The sequence below is a fragment of the Coloeus monedula genome, assembly GCF_965178545.1.
Source record: "Coloeus monedula genome assembly, chromosome: 1".
Taxonomy (NCBI): Eukaryota; Metazoa; Chordata; class Aves; order Passeriformes; family Corvidae; genus Coloeus; species Coloeus monedula.
In genome coordinates this window covers 51,705,743-51,729,398 of record NC_138781.1, presented here as the reverse complement: position 1 = coordinate 51,729,398, position 23,656 = coordinate 51,705,743, and the positions used below count along the sequence as shown (strand labels likewise).

The 23,656-nt window shown below is 36.7% G+C and overlaps 1 protein-coding gene across 1 annotated transcript in view; it reads left to right on the top strand.

The window, feature by feature from the left end:
* Nucleotides 1-384: 384 nt before the first annotated feature.
* CNTNAP2 (contactin associated protein 2) overlaps nucleotides 385-23,656 on the top strand; it is a gene marked incomplete at its 5' end in the record, with an annotated part of 1,036,243 nt that continues 1,012,971 nt past the window's right edge. The window contains one exon of the mRNA XM_082287522.1: nucleotides 385-481. Within this exon, the coding sequence (XP_082143648.1) occupies nucleotides 385-481 (97 nt within the window). The remainder of the gene's footprint in view (nucleotides 482-23,656) is intronic.

Sequence of the window (23,656 nt, the reverse complement as noted above, 5' to 3'; positions counted from 1 at the left end):
ACTCTCTTGGGGGATTGCTTTTCCTAATTTTTTTTTTTATTATTTATTTTTTCCTCTAGAATCCCTGTTATTTGATACTTAGTGGCTTTTCTTCTTCTTTTTTTTTTTCCTCCCTTCCTCTGAGAAGGAGACACAGAAACACATACGCACAAACACAGAGAAATAAAGGAAAGAAAAGTACCGGGACTTATCCTGCTGCTGCAAACCCAAAGATAGCAGACGAAGAGGGGGTTTGGCTTCTACCCCAAGGTAAAGCCCTGCCCCCTTTACCTCTTCGACACCTCCTCCGAAGAAGAGAAGGAGAGAGAGCGAAGGGGGCCAAAGTGGAGAAAAGCAGGTCTTCTGCGGCTGGCATTTGGAGTACAGGGAGCCAGGAAGTGAAGGATGGTTGTGGTTACCCGAGCTGGCTGCAGGGCAGCTCTCTTCCTCTGGATTTTCATCAGCATTAGCTGCAGAGCCAGGACTGCTCTGCCTGCATCTCGTAAGTACCCTTTTCTAAGAAACATGCACAATTTCAGCTCTGCAATAAGACAGAGGGAAAGTCTCACAACTCTGTGAGGTTGCTTATTATTTCTTTGCTGATGAATATTGTGTTTGATTGTGTTTGATTTTTCTTTGTATGTGTCTGTGTGCACTGAGGTCTGATACTGTTTGCAGTGCCCCTCATCAGATCTTCCTTGGTGATTTCAGTGGTAGCTGGTGTGGAAAGTTGAAAGAGACCTGCTCTGTGATGTAATCTTGGTTCTGCAATGGAGTCAGAGGGGGAAAGGAACCAGAAGCTGTTCAAAGTTTGGGGATAGTTTTTGTTTGGCTGGTCGGTTTGATTTGTTTTGGTTTTTCCCACCTTTTTCAGAAGGGATGCAATTTGCATTTGGAAGTACTTCACTTCTACAGTTTTGTGGGGAAAAAGAGGAGATGTGACCAGTTTCCATAACTAGTGTTTTACTAAGGAGCAGCAAGAGAAAATTCTGTCTCATTTGAAGGGGAAAGAATGATTGTGAGTTGATGAGAGGGAACTGAGCCAGGACAGCTGTTCTTGAGAGTGAAGTTTTGCTGCCCATAATAGAATGAGCAAAGGTATTTTAGAGGAGACCATCAATTGCCCTCCTAGCGGAGGCAGAAATAGTAGAGAAATGATCAAGCATCTGCTGAAAAGCTGAACTTCAGACCAGAAGAGTGTAGAGCACCTGTACAGAATCTGATTCTGCTATCAGTATAAAAATGACAGCATATTCATTGTTTTCAGTGGATATTAGATCAAATTTTTAACATTGCATTCAGCTGTAGTTTTGAGCAAAACATTTTGCAAGTAGATGTCAGAATTAAGTGTTTAGTTGTTTCTCTTCAGACCATATAAAACATTTGCCAGTTGCCAAGTATCTTTGAAATGCATACTGAAATGAGGCAGTGCATTTTTTATAGAATCATCATCATACTGCTGGCTTAATCGGCTGTTTATAGAGGAAGGAAGTGTCCTGAAATGTTACAGATAGATGTGCTGGATTGTATACATGTGAATGGGGGTTGATTCTACTGACCAAGCAGGGAATTGTCATAGAATGTAATGTATATACTGCATAGAGATCTATGTGGATCCCTCTATTTATTTATTTATTTGTTTGTTTCCTTGGGGGCGGGAATGAACAATGCAATGATTAGGGAATTGGAACACTTCTATGCTTTTTCAGTGGGTTTCTATCTGTTATCTTCTGATCACCTATTGAAAACCAAAACAGTGTTATTCCAGGATTTACTTGCGCTTGTGTATTTGCTTGTGTGTCAACAAATATGCAGAGCAGTGTCTGTATTGTTATCTAGGTCTCAGAGGCTACAGGATGTTCAGTTGTTTTCCTACCTTTGAATTAGAAGAAGTATTGATCCTGAGGTTTACTTCTTAGTGTTGACCAGCTATATAATTTTTCTTAGCAATATTATTTCTTCATGGTCATCTCTCAGGCTCTCACAGGAATGTGTGGGGGTGAGGATTCATGATTTAGGTTGTCAAAAATGTGTTCTTTGAAAACAAAGTCCCTGCTTTTCTCTAACAGGGTTTCAGAGCTTTTTTGTTTGTTTTTGTCACTCAGCAGCTAATGGCTGTAGTTTAACGTGAAAATGACCTACAGTGGGTTATCTGATTTCCCAACAAACAAATCTTTAACTTTTGAAAGAAGTTTGTTGAGAAGTTAGTGGTTGTCTTAATGTTACTATAATCAGAAATTCCAGGAATAAAGGTTATGCATATAATCTTAATTAAAATTTACTCATATATATTCCCATCTTGATAACTATCTATTAAAAGATTTCTCTATATTAATTCACCTTCCAAGAGCTTATACATTATACTCCTTATGTAGTGAGTGGCATTTAATTTCTGACTCACTTCTGAAAGTGAAATGGAGCTAGATTTGTTTACTGGAAACACAATACAGCTGGAAGTACACATCAGCCTCAACTTCACAAAAGGATTGTTCACATAGCAGTACATTCTGAAAATTCACATTGTTGAAGATTCTTGTAAAGCCTTATGGGTGCTTGGGAAGTGGTACCACAGTGGGAACTCGAGTGCTGTGTCACAGTGTTTTGGTGCACCACTTCACTGGTTATTCTCTTTCATGCTTAGCTATACAAACTGGTCACTGTGCTGTGTTTTGTCACTGTGCTCTGTTTTCTGGGGTTGTTTATAACTTTGTATGCAACTGATTGCGAATGAGATTGGAGAATTTTGTTCTCTGTTGACAAGATGATGTACTTAGTTTTTTATCTTTCTTTTTCTTTTTTTTTTTTTTTTCCTTCCCTCTGTCAATTTTGAACATCATATTGGGAATACTTCCAAAAGAATTAAAACCTGTGTGAAATGCAACTTTAACGTAAAACTTATTTCCAACCACTATTACATTTTCTCCTCCATGCTACTTTATGTTTTGGCTTTGAAGTAATTAACAACATCAAATTTATTCTTCACAGTATTTTTTGGGAAGCATGCAAGACTTATGGTGTACAGTGAATTACAAATCCCTATATATGAGCTTGCTGTTCAGTATTTTCTTACAGTCTGCTTGTGCTGGCATAGAAAAAGATACAGTTTTCAGAAAGAAGAGAATTGGACATTGCTTATGTGAATATACTGCATCCCAAATGTTTGTTTACTGTGGAAAGCCAGTAAATCTATCTCTGTCATTAAAATGGAAACTCAGTAATACTGATTCAGAAGAGATCGTGTTGAAAGCTTTTAATCTCATTCAGTTTTATCTCGAGATGAAGTGGGTGTTGAAAGCCCATCCTTTAGTATAATAAACATACGCTGTGACAGAGTATCACATACGCTAATGCTCAGATCTTAACTGTCAATTCTATTCATGGTCATGTTTTCAAACCCTGGCAATAAATTCTTAATATTCCTGCAATGTTTTTTACTAAGCGTGGAGGGACGAAAACACTCTTCTGGAATCAAGGCTAATGAACAGCTCAACCAGGAGAGGTCATCACAAGATAAAAAGTAACATGGAAAATACAAATTTAGTCTTTACAGTCTTTTACATGGCTAAGATGGAATGATATGAATATGAATATGGGTAGACTAACTTTCATTTGTATTCCTATAAAAAACCCAAACACACAAAGCAGCAACCTTTTTACTTAATAAGAATGTTAAAGGTATTCAGTATAGGATCATCTGCTTCTCTGTGAAAGGAATTCACTTTAAAAGTAATTGTCTTTCACAGCTACTTTTTTTGGGGTTTTTCTGATTGTGTCTGTTTTTATGCGATGCAAACCTGATCAGTACAGACCTATTAAAACTTCTAGTTCTGATACTTGTCATACTTTTTAGTAGGTCCCATACCACTGCTCAAGTTGAAGTTTGAACCCATTTTACAAGACTTAGTGCTGAAATCAGATAGGGAGCATGTATAGTAAATCATTAAGATATGTAAAAGAAAAATGCACATCTTTTAGCTTTGACTGCATGGCACCCAGATTTTCCTGGGGAAAGTATTGAAAATGCGTAATGTCCATTTTGAAAGAGTGAGGCATTGTACAAGAAAGTCCTTTTTAAGAGTTCTGGACTATGTAGAATTACCTTCCAGATCATGGTGTTTGAATGTTGGGTGTATGACATGCCATATATCCTATTAGGTTCACGAATAGTTCTTTTCCAGATAATGTCTCAGACATAACGGTATTTTTGGAAATCCGATAAATTCAATATTTTTTTTTTTCCTGTTATAACTGATTAAGATTTCTTCGTTTAGGTCCTGTTGTCTTGAGGTTAACTCAGAGGTCCCACAGAATTTCGTTTCAAGTATACCAAACCATTTTCATTTACATTTAACATTTAATAATTTTTCTGATCCTTGGGGTCAAAGCATTTAAAAATATACTAAACTTTTGAGGGCCTAAGTTTCTTTTAAGACCATGGAATTTCATAACATTAAACATATGCTTTCTCTTTTGTTCTTTTAGAACACTTTAGCTATAAATTAGAACAAAATTTACATCCATCATTGTATAATTGTATTATTATTTAAGGTGCTATTCATCACTATATAATAAAATTAATGTTCAAGACAAGTGACAGTTTTAACAATATTGCACTGAGTTACTGTTATTATTTAACAACATTGCATTGAGTTACTCGTCATGACTCTTTAAATAAATTGGCTTCTTCTTGAGCAATATGTTAACTTACATGTGAATGAATGAAATGTATCAAACAGTCTGCTGTGATTTCAAAATTTGTGACAGCAGCTAGAGCCCGTGTCAGTGCTGAAAATCCAAAGTTTCAAAGATTCTTTAACTTTTGTGTATGCAACATTGCACAAAACCTGATTGCAAACATTCATCTAGATACAGCAAGTCTGATTCAAAGTTTCGTGTGAGTGGGCATTGAATCAATTGTAAATGCCATTGAACTGCTGTTCTAAAAACTGCCTTCTGCTTGGGCTGTTTTTGCTTTGCTTGTGTGTTTAGTTTTGTTTTGTCTCTTTTTTTTTAATTCTGGTGCAATAATATGAAATAAGACATAACTCAGTAAGTAGTCCTGTCTGAAAGAAAGTTTGAAGGTGAAGTTAAAGACTATGAATTGAAAACTTGTTTCTGAACATTGGCTGTTTCTTTTGCAAGGACATGAGAAATATTTTTTTATTTTCTGTCTTTTTTCTTTTTTTTTACTCAGGTACTTTTAACACATGAGAGACTATTTCAGTTCCTGCAGTTGTGATAGAAAATTATTTATATATAATGCATAACACATTACAGTTACTCAGACTGTACCACTTCTTGAGTAACTCACATTAGAATGGATCTGTGACAGACAGTAGATTTTCCTATAGAAGTTCTTTAGGAATTGTAACTTGGATCTCTATGTCTTCAGATATATCAGATCTCATGTTTACTGTTTAGTATTTATCACAATATTTAAGAGTTTTTAAGACTGTAATATTTTTAATGTTTGGGACAAAAACAAACTATGTACAAGCCATGGGGGAGTTTCTGCATTTTTTTTTCTAGATTTGCAGAAGCTGATCTCCCTCTGAGTGAACTGACTAATAGGTCAAACATAACTGGTTAAATTTTGAGGTTCCCCTGCCCATGAGTATGTCCTGAAGAGCTGTCATGCTCGTCTTAAAAAAGCACATGGTCTTGGAAATGTTTCAGTCATTTCAATTAGGAAATGTTAGAGAAGAAACATGAGTCTTCTTCATCAGATGAACTGATGAGTGACTTTGCAAATTTGTTAGTCTTAAAAATTTTAAATAATTAATTTAAAATTATAGCATTATTTCCAAAATCTACATAGAGATGAGATCCTTCTTTAAAGGATCGGGAAGACCTGTGAGATAAAGAGAGCAGTCCATTAGCTTGAGCCTTCTCCCACTGAAGGAAATGGAAGTCGTGCCACAGATTTTAGGAACAGTGTGGTTATGGTTTTTTGTCAGTGAGAAGTTCATGATTCAGTCCATTGGTATGAGATACTAGAAATGATTAAAAGGTTCTTCAGACTTCAGCCTTTGAACTAACATTGATTTTATCTGTATCACACTTCATTTATTCAGCTACTTTATTGGCATTGCATTGGAAAATGCGAGACCACCAGCTAATTGCAGAACATGTTAAATCTCTAAATTTGGTGATGTAGAAAATTGCAGTAATCAGTAATCAATTCTTTTGAGCCACTTGCAGTTCCAACTTTGGAGATATAGATATAATAAAAAAATTCCCAAGTCTTATGCTTAACATTTACAAAGAACTTGAGCACTTGGTTTTGATAGCTCTGCAACTTTAGAACAGCTTTACAAAGCTGAGACCTTTCCTATCTCAGAAATTGTCTTAGTATTCGTTCACTGTAGTAGTAGCCAGCCTTTTCTGATTGGATCTTTAAGGTTGCACAGCAGATAATTCAGAGCAGAAAAGGATATTGACATTCACATTTACCTCTTTCCTCTGCCTAAAAAAGTCTAGAGATTTTTTGGCTTTACAAGCTCCTGGTGGAGAGATGGTTCATTCAGACATTTAACTTAAGCAAGCGGTCATGCTATGTCCATTGAGGGACTGGCAAACTTATTTACACCTACAGTTCATTATTTGATGTTAATATTTATCACCATTTGAAATATTTACCAAATATTTTATTTTAAGCTGTGTATGCACTCCAAAAATACGTTTTAAATAAATCAGTGACTAAAATCGATTCAGCATAGCTAGAAACTTAGTTGCCAGTTCTGCATTTGTATTGGTAAAAGCTCAAGTGGGGTTACAACTTTCAATGTGTAAATAAAATAAGCAGCTAAAAATACTTCCTAGAAGCAAGAAAGCACTTGAACTGTTCTAGCCAAAGGATTTTCCGTCCCACAAACAAATGTGATGTTTTAGAATGAACACTTATGATATGTCTCTAGACTATTTAAGTCCCGGTTTAAAGGGAAAGTAATATTTTCTTGTAGAAATTTAATGACTGTCTAAATATAACATAAACATTCTGTTTGATTTTGTAACTCTGCTATAACATTTAGTTTTTTGTAACATTTGCCCAGGGGAGTCAGTTATACACATGCTACATTTCTACTTTCTCTTTCTACAATGTAGGAATTTAAGCATTTTTTTTGGTGTCAAATCTAGAGGGGTACCACTGTTAGGGTTTTTTTAATCACCTAAATATTGATTTAAAAAGTCTCTTATTGATTGCTTAATCATCTTACATACTTAAACTGGTATTTATTGTGAACCCAATGAATTTATAGTGAGGTAATACAGAAGATCAGCAGATGAGCGGAGGAGACTGGGAGGGGCCATTTCCATAAGGGGTAGCAGAAAGTCTGTGATGGAAGGTTTGCCAGAGAAGAAAAAGAAGAATTACTCTCATAACAAATGGAAGTTTAAAAGTATATGGGCCTAATGCAATGGGATACAACACAGCAGGAAAGGCAACCTCAATATATTTTAGGTTTTCATATCTTATCTACTGGTTTTAAGTATCATTGGTGTAAAGTTCTTGAAACACAGATTGAAATGCAATTAAATTGGGATGTGCTGTTTATGGTAATAGAAGGAATACTGTGATTGGGGAAAAGCAACAACAACAACAAAATGTCCTAGAATAGCAACCAACAGATAGGAAAACAAAAAACTTAAATTTACACCCTGTTGACCCAGGTTTCAAACACAGATGCCTTCCTAATATCTTTAGACTCTGCCCAGATCATCAGTGAAGCACAGGAAGGGCTTGTGCACATTTTTTTCCCTGGATACAGATAAAAATTCAAATATCCTAAAAAAAAAAAAATCAGGAAAAAAGAAAACAGAAAAATAAATTATTTTAAGAACATAATCAAAGATTAAAACTAGTGGCACCCCATTGTTCTGGGCTATGGGAAAAAAAGGGAGAAGGATGTACTGAAGGTTGTCTCCCACACAATAACAGGAACCTATTATTTCTTCTGCTGAGGAATGGAGTCACAGGGAGTAGCCTGCCCAGTCCACAGCATTTGCACTGCATTAGGAAAAGAGGGAGCTTCTGTGAGAAACAAGAGTCAGAAGCATATCCTGTTCAGGCCAGGCTCTGCTGGCTACTTGCTCCCAAGCTGCAGCAAGCTGTACTCTCTAATGTTCTTTCCTTTGGTTTTACATCCAAAAAATTATTCTAGTGAGCATAGTGTCAGTTGTATGATGAATGTCCTACCTCCTTCTTCCCTGGTACAGCCAAGCTGTTAGAAATGATAGCAGAATTCCCTCTAGATAAGAGGAGGTATTACAGTTCCAACCTTCTTCCAAAAAATATACACCACCAGATCACACACCCATTTGCTTCTGCCCCTAATTTATTTGCCATTTCTCACATGCCTCCTTTCTGATTTTATTAATCATCCTACTCTCTGCCCTCTCCCTACCCTTTCCTCCAGCAATAAACTGACTCCACTGACTTCTGCTGGATTCTCATTGATTCATCACTGTATTGAGTAATTTGCTGAGCCTGAAACTAAGGGAGATTGTCTTCATTGATTCCTGATTAATTCATCCATTTGTGAAAGCTAGGTACACAGGTAATAACTCAATTGAAATTCCTTCACTGCTTAATTGCTGTGCCATAATCCTGGCCTGTTAAATTAGATAATCAGATATTATGAATGATTAGGATTCATTTTTTCAAAACACAATTATTAGAATGTCATTATAAGGAATGTTTTTATTTACTCTGTTTATAATTATTAATAAAATGCCATTTTAGACGTTAGGTCAGTACAGTGTATATGTTTTATACATATGGAAAAAAATTGTGTCAGATGAATCTGTGAGTGAATTATGGTCCCAAATCTACATATTCATAGCTTGTAAGGCCAAAAAGGATCCAAACCAGCTACGGCGATATGGTAGATTGTATTACTACTTTTTTCTCCTTTATACATCGTAGAATCAATGAACCAGGGAATAGTTTGGGCTGGAAGGGACCTTTAAAGATCATCTAGTTCAACCCCACCACCACAGGCTGGGACACCTTTCACCAAACCAGATTCCTCAATGTCCTATCCAGCTTGACCCTTAACACTTCCAGGGATGGGACATTTGCAGCCTCTCTGGGCAGTCTATTCCAGAATTCCTTCTTTTTGTGTAATCTAAATCTACCCTCTTTAATTTAAAAGTGTTCCTCTCATACTATTGGTACATGCCCTGGTAAAAAGTCATTATTTCTCTTTCTTATAGGCCCCCTTTAAGTATGGAAAGGCTGCTATAAGGTCTGCCTGGAGCCTTCTTTTTCCCAAGATAAGCCACCCCAACCCTCTCAGCTTTTCTTTTTGAAAGGGAGAAGCCCTCTGACCATTTCCATGGCCCTCAGGTCGACCCACTCCAATGTGTCAATGTCATTCTTCTGCTGAGGGCTCCAGAGCTGGACTCATATGGGGTTTAAGGAGAGCAAAGTAGAGGGGCAGTGTGATGTCCCATAACCTGTTTGCCATGCTGCTCTTTATGCAGGCCAGGATCCTAGTGGCTTCCTGGGCTGCAAGTGCACATTGCTGGCTCTTACATAAGTTTTTGTCTGCCAGTATCACCAACTCCTTTGCTCTCAATTCGTTCATCCCGCAGTCTGTATTGCTACTGGGGATTGCCCCAACCCAGGTGCTGGACCATACACTTGGATTTTTTTAACTTCATGAGGTTTACATGGGACCACTCCTCAAGCCTGTCCACATCTCTCTGGATGGTGTCCCTCCTCTCAGTCAAATCAACAGCACCACTTAGCTTGGTTGCGTTCCATAAACTTGCTAAGGGTGCACTCAACCCCACTGTCTAGGTCATTAATAAAGACATTTTACTGTATTTGTCCCAATACCCGTGAGGGACAACACTCATCTCCATTTGGATCTCCATTTGGACTTTGAGCCATTCTTTGGGCATGGCTGTCTCGTCAGTTATGATTCATCTAACAATTAATGCATCAAACCATTATTTCTCCAATTTATGGACAAGGGTGTTGTGTAGAACTGTGTCATTGACCAGGTTGGTTACATCAGTAGCTCTTCCCTCATCCACCAGTACAGTCACTCCTTTGTAGAAGACCACCAGACTTGTCAGGTATTATTTGCCCTTCATGAAACCATGTTTGCTTTCTCTAATATATCTCCTTGTCATTCATGTTCTTTGGCATATCTTCTAGGAGAGACTGTTTCATGAACTTCCTAGGCACAGAGGTGAGGCTGATTGGTTGGCAGTTCTCGGGGTATCCATGTTTACACATTTTATAAATGAGTGCAATGTTTCTCCTTTTGTAGGCACTGGGGATTTTGCTTGACTGTCATGACTTTTCAGAAGTGATAGAGAGCAGCCAGTTCCCTCAGGGCCCTAGGATGCATCTTGTCAGGTTCCACAGACTTGTCTATGTTCAGATTCCTCAGGTGGTCTTGAATCTGGTCTGCTCCTACAATGGGTAAGACTTCATTCCCCAGTCCCTGCCTTGATATTCAGGGGCTTGACATATGTTGGAAATTGAGTTGGCAGGGAAAACTTGAGGAAAAAATGTTGCTGAGTTCATCAGACTTCTCCATGTCAGTTGCCATCAGATAACCTGTCTCATTTACCAGAGGGGAACAGTCCTTTTTGTCTTCCTTTCCCGAGTCACATACCTGTCAGGGTTTTGACACATTTCCTCCTGGCACTGAATGTCCTGGCCTGGAGCTGTGTTCTTTACCCTAAGTTCATGGCTTCAAACATGGTCACATTGAAATGCCTAATGTTTTCTTTTACCAGCCGACTTAGTCATCCCAAGCTTTTGACATGTAAGCTTCTAGTCACCTTCAGCTTCGTAGACTATGCATTTTTCTGGAGTTCAAACACCAAAGATGTTAAACAAAGGACTGAAAATCAGACTTCCATTTGTTCTCACTAGAAACCACTCATTTTCTTTGTTATGATTACATTTTGAGATATTTAAAGTGTCACATTTATAATAATTTTGAACCTTGGTTAAGATAGCATAGACTGCCAGTCAGGTGCCTTCAGAATTCAAAATGCATATTATTTCAATATATGCAGAAATAGACAGAAATGCGTATATCTGCAGATTTCTTGTGATCCAATTTTGTATTCTCAGAAAAAAAAAAAAGCTGTCAGAAGATCAGGATACTTTGACAAGATCGATTTTTTTAAAAGTGATGTTGATTTTCAATAATTGCATTTACAGCATTTAAATTTTTATTAATCAGGTTCTATTATTTTGCCTAGCAGCAATGTTAGTTGGAGTGGCTTGTAAATGTGCATTTCATTGTTTTCAGTATTTGCACTCCACAGTTTCTTTCAGTCTTTTGGAATTTCCTTGGTGTTTCAAGGGTTATTGGAAATAAGCAATGATCAGTGATCGGAGACCTTCTCATTTACAGCTTACCCTGCTGGTTTAAACTGTCTAGCCTTGTTAACCTCTTTTAAACATCTTCCTCAGCTTTTATTAGAATGTAAATGGTTTTGTTGCCACTCTGAGATCTAACTATGCAGTCTTGTTTGTTTTCCTAACACTGTATGTTTTTGTCTTTTCTACATGATTGGCAAATTCACCACCTGTATGTAGCGGTCTTCTGGTATGGCTCCTTTTGCTCCTCAACTCCTCTCTCACTTCTTAAAGAAACCCCCAAAACACAAAACCCAACACTCAAACCTGTGGTTTTGGGATTTTTTTTTTTAATAATAATTCTTATGTTTTCTGTGCAGAGACAAATTAAAGCTTATATCCTTTTGCTTATAATTTTAATGTATTTGTTAGATTCTGATTTACAGAATCACAGAATGGTTGAGTTTGTAAGGGACTGCTGGAGATTATCTTGCCTTGCTAGTAGAGTTCCTTATATCAAATCTAAATCTTCCCTCTAGGAAGGCTATACAGCAGCAGATAACATGGCCTTAGAGAGCCTAGAGGAAGATGGTTGTGGGTTTCAGGCAGAAGGAAGTAATATAATCTTTCCTGACCAGTTCTGACCTGGTCCTAACTATTGCTTCAAATCAGAAGAGAAAATTAATTTGGATTTTAGGGGTTCTCTGAATTTTTAATTTAACAACTTGCTACATCATTAAGTCCAGTCTCATAGAAATGCCCCTCCCAGTCTCCATTGACATAGTTTCCTATATATATAGAGAACAGTTAGTTCAGAATTCTTGCTGACATAGACAATGTTTGTATTCTGAACTTGAAAATCACTCCTCTTCTGGTGCTGAAGATTTACTTTTCATGAAATGTCAGCAAAACCATTATGTCCATTGTGAAGAGTGTTCAGAGATAGGAGCTGATTTTACTTTTCCTCACTGGGAAAGGAAGGTGCTTTTGGTTTTATATTAAATCTGAAATGTGGTAACTCAAACTGTGGAGTTTTTATCATGTTGTGATGCCATGTGTGTATATCTTGAGGAATTTTTGTAAAGAGTGAAAAAGTTTCTTTTCTTAAAAGTGCAAAGCAGTGATGATCATTTCACAAAGCAAAATGTACTATAGTATCAAGGAATTGTTCTGAAGTAAAGGCATAATGGACTGGTTTTACATACTTATGTTGATCATTTATATAGGTTTTATTGACCTGATGGGACAAATTATTTTGCAGAAAGAGAATTAATTTGCTACTTCTAACTATTTTCCTCAGGAACATAAGCAGTAGATGGTAAAGGCCTTTAGTTTTTATGACCATATTTCCCTCTTAGAAGAGTCAGTATTTTGTTTGTCTGGAAGAATGTTGTGAAAAGTCAAGTGAAAGACTGGAATCATTGTGCTTGAAATTGTCTAGAGAGGAAGATTTTCTGCTAGAACCTTGGAAAGAATAGATCTTGGATATTAACTTAGAAATACAGTAGAGTATTCACTATACTGTGTGTCTCATTGTAAGTAACCCTGTCTAGTGAATCAAGATGTAACCCTACACTTGGTGAAGACAGACTTTTGAATAGAAAATATTACCTAAATATTTCACTAGGAAGTGTTTTTCTTAGTTATACAGATGTTGAATCCTGAAAAATACAGTTGCAGACAGTGAGGATCAGGGAAATAAATTCTGACATTCTGAAACAGGGACACTCAGATTGTGGGCCTATCACAAAACCAGACACATCAAGAAACAGTCTAATGAGTGAGAATTCTGTTCTCAAAGTTATGACCTAGAAGTTCCCTTTAGTTCTTCTGACCAAGTCTAAAAAAAGGAAGATGGAACCAAACTAGAAAGATCTTGATACAGAAGTAAGTGCTGAAATTTCAGACATGACTCAGGTTCAAAATTCAGTGGAGTAAGGTCAGTCTTTCTAGATCAGTCATGTCCCTGCACATATTCCTCAAACTCTATATCATGATATATTTGGCCTTTTTTTTTTTACTGATGAGGGTGTACGTGCATTGTCATTTGTGATTGCTCAAGATTCTCTGTATCATATACCCTGTATCATGTTGTTGTAGGAATGCATCCCCCAAAATGTTGTAAGACGGCATGTTTTCAAGTAAGCAGCTATATGAAAAGTGCATGAGTAACTGAATAAAAGGAGATAAATGTAAACAACAACAAAAAAATTAAACTGAATTTTCAACTGAGCTATAAATAAAATTGTATCATAATTTTGAGAAACCCCAACAAATATTTCAAATCTGGTTGTTGGAGTGAAAAGAATTTGTTGGCAAACTTTACACAGTGCCATAAAGATAAGCACAGTGCAGAGAATTTCTCAGAGACTTTTTGGTGCAATTTCAGCGGTATGATTGACATTGTATTGTTATACATACATTTAAGACAGTCCTCTGCTTTCCAAGAAGAAAAATATTATTTGCAAGTATAACCTGTTGTTTGTACTTATAAATCAGTGTATTCCATGCTTTGCTTTGATAACTCTAATTACAGAAAGAAATGAACATAAAGCTATGAAGGATCTCATAGTAATTCAGAATATAAAGATATAAATGCTTCTAATAACACGCAAACTTTATATATATCAAAGGAAAATTGTTCTGGTGTCAGTTTTAATGAGGAATATAGTTATTTTTCAGCACTGGTGTTTAATGCCTAAAAAGTTTTTCTCTTCTTGCCTTCCGTCTTTCTTCTGCCCCAGGCAGACATTTCAGCTAATTCAAATGAAAATACTTCTGTGGTATTCCAGGAGATTCTTATCCTTTGATTTTGGCAGAGGAGCAAGAGCGAAAAACCAGGCATCTTTCTGTATATTCTAGCAGGCAAGTCCATACTAATGTCTGAGGTGGATCCATCAAGAGCTGAAAAATGTGAATACATCTTGAGGGATGCTTTATGATGGAAGAGATGTGAAGACTGTGAGGGCAAGAATCAGGACTTCCTTCTGTAAAATGTTCAGCTCCTCGGAAACTGTCCAGAGGCTGTGGGAGAAGACAGATAGCGTGGAGTTGTTTTAGTTCCTTGTTCCCTGCAGTCTTTGTTGCACCTTGCCTGTTTTGACTACTTTTTTTGTAGATATAAATAGAATAAATATTCAAACCATTCGTAAGAATTAGCCTCAAATGTAAATCTGACTGTTGGTTATCTATGTCTTTAATAATAAGAGTAGTGGTGTGCATAAAAGAGTGTTTATAACACAACAGATGAGAGCAAAATTTTTCAGAGATGGATCTCTAATTTCTTTTTAGCTACAGTAATATTTTCATAAACCATGTTAAAATAATCCAGCCACATTCTATACAGTAAAATATCCCTTAGATTTCTAAACAGCATTTATGGAATCTGACTGGCAGAAAGGCACCACAAATATTTTCAAAGAAGGAACTTGATTCAGCTGCAGAATTGCTTTTTAAATACAAGCTTTGTATTGTTCTGGATTTGTTTAAATTGAATTTAATACATGTAATCAACGAGGCTGCTAAATGGACTTCATACCTAAAACCTGATTTTCTGGGAATAACAACTCCTCAGCTAGTGTAATTTCTGTGACTTGAATAATTTAATGGTTGAAATAATAAGGGACCTTACTCTCAGAGACTTGCTGAGAATGGGGAAAAAAGATAACATGAAAATAACAGACATTGACTTCTAGGAACACAATAATAAGCAACCATCAGCAACCTTACTCAAGGTTATTTTTTATTGACTTAGGCGTAATCCTCCTAAACGATTATTGCTTTTTTTTTTAGTTACCAAGTTTATTTCTAGAGAGTGTGAGTCCTCCAGAAATTAATTTTTAAGGATTTAGAGTTCCAAAGGTTACATTCTGTTCAAATCAGAGATACAGATATTAATTTATCTAATTGGTACTGAGCATTGAATTTTAGAATACACAAAATCTGTTCATTAAAAATGGCATCAAATTAAGCCATGAAATGTAAGTGATTTGAATGGCACATAGAAGGTAGAACTGTCAGTTATTTTTTGGGGGGTTTTTTTGACTGTTAAGTGTGACTTTTCAGCTGACATCAGATGATTGTACAAAAATTTTGGAGCTTAAAAAAATAGAATAATATCCAATTAAATTAATTTGAGAGTGAAGTATCACATGCATTTTGATAATTTGAAATCCTAGTCAATATCTTTCTCCAGACAAACTATAAATTAATTACCCTTTAGTGTTCATTAAAACATCTGCACTTCTAGTCCATAAAATCAGCAGAGTAATATGCATCTAACATTATTTTTAATAGTTATTAATGCATGTTCAGTTAAAGACATTTCATCACTGAAGTCCGAACTACTCATATTTTGCAATGGATTGCCTGTCAATATCTTTGTAATTTAAATTAATGTTACACTTGACAGAATCTCCGGAGGACCAGCTTTCTTGAAAGTGTTGAAACTTGTAACAGGTTCAAGGGATGGTTTAGCCCCATTTTGGTCACACTGGAAGTCTGTTTTCCAGATAAGGGAAGAGGCTGATAAGAGGTAAATCCTTCGAGGTGGAATAAGTCCTTCTTATCATGCCAGTGTCCTTCCTCACATAATCACTAAGGTATGAATACTCCCTTTGAATGGGGACATTGAGACGTAGGATGAAGGTATTCATCTTGGCTGATGGGTCATGACTGATTCAACTACACTGAGAGACAACTGCAGCATCTCAGAAGATGTCAAAGACTCATAAAATGTCCTGAGATCCACAACATTACATCATCCAGTGTGAAACTCCCTGCCTGAGGGGAAGTACCTGGTCATTCCCACCTGAACCTGAGTGACTATAAACCCAATAGATTTTGAATTCTGTGGGTTCATTCCCCCCACCACTTGTGGATACAGTCACTTTCTCTCCCTCAGCCGCCTTGTCTTTCTCTCTCTCTCTCTCTCTCCCCCTCACATTTACTGCTAAATAAAAATCCATACTATTGCCTTTGGCATATGGTCTCATTTGCACCTTAATTTGGGCAGAGGCATCTCTAATAATTTTAATAATCTGATTGTAATACCATCAGACATACTGCTACATCAGAAATAGATTGTACATCCATATGTCAAATATTACTGTACTTTGTGCCAAGTTTTATGTTTCATACACTGAATGACTAACTTGCTATGACCATCTTTGTTAGGTATAATTTCTGAAAATCCCTTACATTTCCAAAATTTCGGTAAGTTTTAAAAAACAAAACATTGGAGACTATCTTGGCAAGGAGATGTATCAGCACAACATGGCAGTTTACTGCCCCATAGCTTCAGTGCTGTGCAATGTTGAGGAGGCAGCTCTGGGTTAGTGTATATGGAGTAATAAAGTTCAAGTCCACTTGGAATGTCCACTTGAAATGTCCCCTGAGTGGTGAAAAGGGAGTCCAGAATTCAGTTGAAAAATAGGATAAAGTTTGTTAGGGCCCCCTTTTACTTTAAAGGGAACACAATGATTCATAGGGAACCAGGTTCGCAATATGAATAACTCAAATTGTTGCTGGATTATGTGACTGCTCCTAAGATCAGTAAAGACTTAAGAGATCTACGTAATTGATTGCTGACATTCATTTGCACACAGAAATAGACACAAACCTTCCACTTCTCAACGGCACATCCAATTCCACTGGGAAACTTTACTAATTTCATTGTTAATTCAATTTCCAGGAGCAAGGGAACAGGTCATGAGAGTTGCAGTTTGAATCATCAGGCATAATATTCTTCATTACCATCACAAGAGGCTGCCCATTTCTTGTTGAGGTTCCTGCTTGGATCCTAGCATGCTGTGGGGCAGCTGACTTTTATTAGAAGTGCAAAGATTTTTTCTGTGCAAGTGCAAAGGTTGATGCCCTAAAGACCTTGTTGCAAAGAATAGGGAATTTTTAAGCTGATTGTTGAGAGCTTTAGGGCAGACCTAGTAACTTTTCCAGAGGTGATTATAAGATGGATGAAATGTTTCAGTGAGAATTTTGGCAGGGAGTTGGCCAGCTGACACTGATTGAGAAGGAAGTTGCGAACACACAGGAGGAATTTTCATCTCCCTTCATAAAGGTCAGAGGTGATACTACAACTGATCAGAACCCTTAAGATTGACTAATTTGATCAGGGACTGGATATGCATGCATTGACTGATACTAAGTCGGGGATTGTTAACTCTAAGGGAACCAGGGTTTTGGGAAAGCAGGTCAGCTAACCTCAGCCACCTCCTTTTGGCTAGCAACCATTTCATACGGTCTTTCCTGAGGATGTCCTAATAAACCAGAGTTAAATTAGCCAGAAATAGAAGTAAATTTGATTGCCTAACTTAAAAATGCCTTCTCAGGTATGGTTTTACTGACACACAGTAAATAAAATTGCCTATTCTCATCTATTTAACATTCATAGGGGGGTTTTAACCCCAGACTGAGACTGAACTGAGAGGGTTGGGGGTTTATACCATGACTATCTGGGTTTTTGCTTCATGAAGAAATGAAGGTGTAACCAAATAAATACCCATGTTTGTATCTTGGCTATTTTCTACTGCATGTGTGGGCTGTTAAATCCTCAAGCCATCTTTGAGTCCTCGCATGTCATAGTCATAGGTTTGGGTGTTGTTTTTTTTAAATTGTGTTAGAAGTTCTCTTTGGGAGTGACTTTATGGCAATTTGTACAACAAACAACATTTTCCCCCAGGCAGTTAGAAGTTAATTTTCATCTGAATACTTATTTTTTAGAACAAACATATGAAAGAAAGCTTTTCTTTCAAATAAGAACAGGCACATTATGCTTCAGATCAGTTTTTGTACAAGAAATAAGTCAGAAAATTAATCAAACCCCTACTTTGCATTCAACAGATCATTTAGTAAACAAGCATAGATAATTAGAAGCCTATTGAGTACAACTGTACTATTTTCTTGATCAGAAAATTTTAATTAAAAACAGTAGCATAGTAAGCCAACCTCCTTCTTACTCCCCACTTCTCATAATTGCTGAACATCATGGAATTTTGTTCTTTTTGTCATATTTCTACTAAATTATACCTGATCATTACAACTCCAAAGGATATAAAATGATGCAAAAATCAACCAGAAATCAAACCAGAACACCATCTTTCAATAACACATCATCAGACAAACTTTGAAAGTATTTTAATTTAAAATTCCTTTGTAATCAAATAAGGAAGTTGATCTTATCTGAATATTCATTTCATTAGTTTTCGCATTCCCACCCCCTTCTTATACAAATAGCCTCTTCAGATAAACAATTTGTCAAAAATCAAATAATTTCTTTCAATCCCCTGATCTTTCAATAGCCTAAACTGTGCCTTGGTACCCTATAACTTTGTTCTTTGTAGCCAAAGAGATTGTAACTTTGTATGGGAAGACAGAGGTTTTTTTCCTACTGTTGTAATATTTCCTTTTTTATCTTCAGCATACTGACATCCATACCATATTGTAATGTTCAAGTTGATGCTGGTCTGAGAATTTCTTTCTTTTTAAATTGTAACAAACTTTTTTTTCTTATACACAGCATAGCATCAAAATAGTCTTCATAGTTTTACTATTGATGGATGACATTTGATTTAAAAGATGTTCACAGTCTCATCCAACTGTTTTGCCACGGAGGAAGTTTGGATGCATGGAGAATAAGTGTTGATTGTTACAGCAATCACTTGAACCACTATTTAATGTACCCAAGAGTTTTGCTGTTGACTTATGAAGTGAATACAGTCTTCTGCAGCATTACAGCATATAATTAAAACAGTTTTCAACGTATTTTTTGGCACGGAACTTGACCTACTTTCACACTTCTAAGGTTTAAAATAAAATATTATTTGCACTGCATTCCTTTTTTTGTAGAAATCTACCGTACAAATTTTAAGGAAAACTGCACTACACTCTAACTAGTATGTGTGTAATTTAAGTCATAATAGTAATTTATAGCTGAATAGTAGCATTCCATGATTAGGGATCTAGTAATGGTGTACAGACATTGTGCTCAAAGCAATAATCATTAGTCAAGGAAGCAGTACCTGCAAAGTCATCCATACTTGTGCAAATAAGAAATTGCCTACATTTGTAAGGAATGAAGGATCAAATCTATGCATTACTTAATCATAATACCTTCTTACACTATTTAAGGCTTTTTACTGCATGCTGCAAAAGAATACGTGGAGATTAAGGAGGTACTTGATTTGCAAAACAGGTATGAGGCAGTAAGTCAAGTGGACTGGTTCCCACTGTCCTTTTAGTGTAAGATTGCTGTAGAATATAATTTTTGCCCCAAAACCTATTTTCCTGTCAAGAAGCTTTTCTTCTACTTTCGGAAGCAGAAAGAAGGAGCTGAAATATTTCCTTCTGAAAGAAGGAGCTGAAATGTTTTTCTTCAGAGAGCAAAAATTAAAAATGCTGAAACTTGAGGTGTAAAACCCCAAAAAATAGTTTTAATGTATAGTTTAAAATGTAAGTATTTTCCTGATAATTTTGGCATCTCTTTCAGATTTTAGAAAAAGTGTATGTATCTAGAGATTTGTTTGGGTTTTTTTTCCAGTAATATATAGCATATAAAATTATAAACACCCTCTCCTGTACAAACCTTGCTTTGCTCCCTATTAATGTTATTATTCACCATTACTTCCATTTGCCTGACAGCAAAGTCCTGTGACACGTGAAATTGAATTGTAAATGCTGACACACAAAGGTACTTTCTAACTAAATTTATGGCAAATTAACAAAGATTTCAGTGTATTTGACACAAACTGGGTTAAGACAATGCCAGTCCTAAATCTCCACATTGTCTAAGTAAAGGAGTAGCAGTATCCTCAGCAGTATTATAAGCACATCCCCAGCTCTGTTTCATCCTCTTTTAGGTGTTGAATTTGTATCTGTTCTGATCCTTATTTTTCCAGTTCTGGAAAATGAATTAATTTCTTCATGCTACAGCTAAAAATTATTTAGATGTTTCAAGCCACTGTAGTGGCATAAGAGATGAAGTAATTATCTTTCTGAGCACATGGAAAAAATGGAGAGATGGGAAAAAGAAAAGTGTTATAATATAAGAAGAGAGGAATTAAGAAACAGGACAAATTACAATTTCATATTTAGATGCTACCAATATTTTGTTACATTCAGGTTTAATATCTCCCCATTCTTGAATTAATGTTGACAGGCAAAATTGATTTTGTTGAGTTCAAGGGTTATGAATTTTTTAAAAGTTCATTAATCTTTACGAGAAGGAGGATTTCTTGACGGCGATTCTGTTATGGAGAAATGATAGTAAAACATATTAAAATGTAAGGCATAGCATAAAAGTATATGTTTTGTTGACTTTCAGTGTGACTTGTGCTCCTTAATGTCTAGGTTTGTATTAAACAACCTGATGGTATTAAACTTATAAATCCAGTGGTAATGGGATTTTGATACCTATCACAGAATCGCAGGATGGATCAGGCTGGCAGGGACCCCAGTGGGTCATCTAGTCCAACCTCCCTGCTCAAGCAGGGTCATCCTAGAGCACATGGCACTGGATTGTGTCAGATGTATCTCCAATGAGGGAGACTTCAGACCCTCTCTGGGCAATCTGGCTTCACCTACACAGTAAAGAAGTTCTTATACTCAGACGGAATTTCCAGTTTCTGCCTGTTGCCTCTTGTCCTATTGCTTGACACCATTGGGAAGAGCCTGGATCCATCCTCTTGACACCGTCCCTTCAGGTACATTGATATATCTTGGGCCATAGCAAAACTTTTAGTCCTCTTCAGTTTATTGCCCTGCCTCAACCTATGTAAGAATGTGTCATGGATATCTCAAGATCCACTCCCATACTGAATTCCAGCTCTTCTATCTTTTCATCTACTTATATGTCATGTTTACTACAAAACTTCTGGGGAAAAAAAATCTATTGAGTTGTGGTCTAAAGTATGCAGGGATTCTGGCACAAAAGCATTAGAAACTCTTAAGCTTTCAAGACAGTGAAGCTGCAATACAGCTGTCTCTCCCTCTCTCCTCCTGCCACAGCCTGTCAAAAACATGCAGTGGGTAAGTTAAATAGTTTTGTTTAAGAACAAGAAGTGAAGTGATTTATAGCAACTTGAATCTGTTTGTGCAAGCATAATTGTTTACTGAAATTCTTTACAGTACATTCCCAGGGGCTATGGAAATTGGTCCAAGAACAAGCTCTGCTATGCTGCTGCCCTACTCTCCTGTCAATATTAGCTCTTCTCAGACAGAGAAAGGAGGTTTCCATCTTTCTCTATCTTAAAAGAATTCATCACTTACAGGAGAAAAGCATTTTTCTCTGTTGAAGTGTAAATGTGGGAAATACCGGTTATGTAATTTAGAGAAAAAGCCACTGCAAATGTTTGGCCACTAAATCTGAGAACTAGATAAAAAGGTTGCAGCACCAGACCTTATTGTGTATTTGTCAGTCAGCTTCATGTGTTCTAGATTTTGATTCAGTTTCTTTGAACATGTGTCTCCATCCCAAACCTTTCAATGATAAGAAGCTTTATCTACCCTTTTCCATAATGCTTATGGATGCTTCACAGTGTTGAATCTGCCACTGTGAGATGTAGAAAAACAAAAATGTTGAAAACATTAGCACAGCATTTGTTGAATTAGCATGCAAATGAGCTATCATTTTTCAAGAAGCTGATTCACTAAAGTGACTTTTGATGTTGATCTTTATCTTAAATATAATTTAAAGAGAAAAGAAATTGTTTGTGTTGTAAAAACATAAACTGTTTAATGAGTGTTTTGAGGACTTTTTCCATTTGTATGTTTGTTTGAGATGATTTTTATAAATACCTGAATATCCATTTGATTTTCTATTTTCAACTTGCTTCAAGAAAGTGGTGAAAATATATTGGAGGAAATAGGTTTCATGTTATTATGAGGGACAGCAAGGGCATAAAAATCAGACTTGATTCACCCATTTCCTAGGATCCATCACTGTTCTCTCTAATGATAATCATTGCTGCAATCATGATCTAAATATTAATTTTCAGTTCTGATGTTTTCTGCCTTTAAAATTGTTGTGCACTTGTAGAGAGTAAACTGACCGAGTGGTGGTTTTTATGGAGCATTAACCTTCTTAAAAATCCCATTTCACATTATCCCTGCATGTGAAGCACATATAATGTGCTTAGACTCTGAAAATTTGAGCTCTGATCTTGTAGAAAGAATGCTGAAAAGTACCTGGAGGGTACTGAGTGCAAGTTTGGACTTCCTAGCACAAGAAAGACATTGACCTACTGGAGCTGCTTCAGCAGAAAGCTACCAAGATGTCTGGATGGACACAGTGTAGGAAGTGAGGCCCAGAGAAATGGTTCTGCAAAATCTTTAGTATAGAAAGTTAAAGAGAGGTAGATGTTTCTATGGTATTCAACTATCTAATGGCGGAATGCGGAGAAAGTAGAGTCAGGCTCTTTCCAACAGTAGGAAAAAAGGTAAAAATCCCAAGTTACAACAGTCCAAATTCTGAAAAAAATACTTCAAAAAATTAATTTTAGAGTAGGAAGATATTGGAACAGGTTGTCCAAAAAGGCTGAGGAATTGTCATCTCTGGAGGTTCTCAGTATTGAATTGGACAAGCATCTGAGCAAGGCCTACATGTGCGTACTGGTGATAGCTACGTACTGTACCCGCAAGCTTGCCAGCAAGGACATTGTGGAATTCTACCTGGGTTTTGTAGATACAAAACAGGATGGCAGAGGCAAGATAGCCGGTCAGGAAAGACATAAAGAACATAATGGTCATGACAAGGTTCACCAGAGAATGGGCCTGAAGCCCCAGAGGGGGACTTCTTCCATTTGTGAGCTCCATGTCAAATGGGACTAGGAAAGGGAAATGGTGGAGCTGCTCTGAAATCCCTGTAAGAAAGGAAGCCAAGGCTTCATCAAACAAAAATGCAAACTGCCATTAGAGTGATGAAGGGCTCGCCCACCACCAGTTGTGGCAAAACCTACAAATGTCCTGAAGCCAACTGCTTACCTCCCCTTTTAGTAACTAGTACACAGGATTGTTCAAATTAACAATTGGAATGATCCTGGAAGTAAGGAGTGCGTTGGTTTGTGCTAGAACTATTTCTTCTATACATCCACAAATTCTCTTGTCATCCTACTCTCTTGAAACACAAAGGAGACTTGGAGGGTGTTCCCTATTAATAATGCAGCTGGGAGTATATGTACATGAGGAGCTCAATTCTATATTAAAATGGGAGCATTAGGAGTGCTCTTTTTTTTTTTCCTCCTGTGAAACCCTATGATTTTGGCCTGCCTGGAGAACTGTACTTTTCTACCTGGAAACCAGATGGAAAACACAAATGCGCAGATGTACAATTCA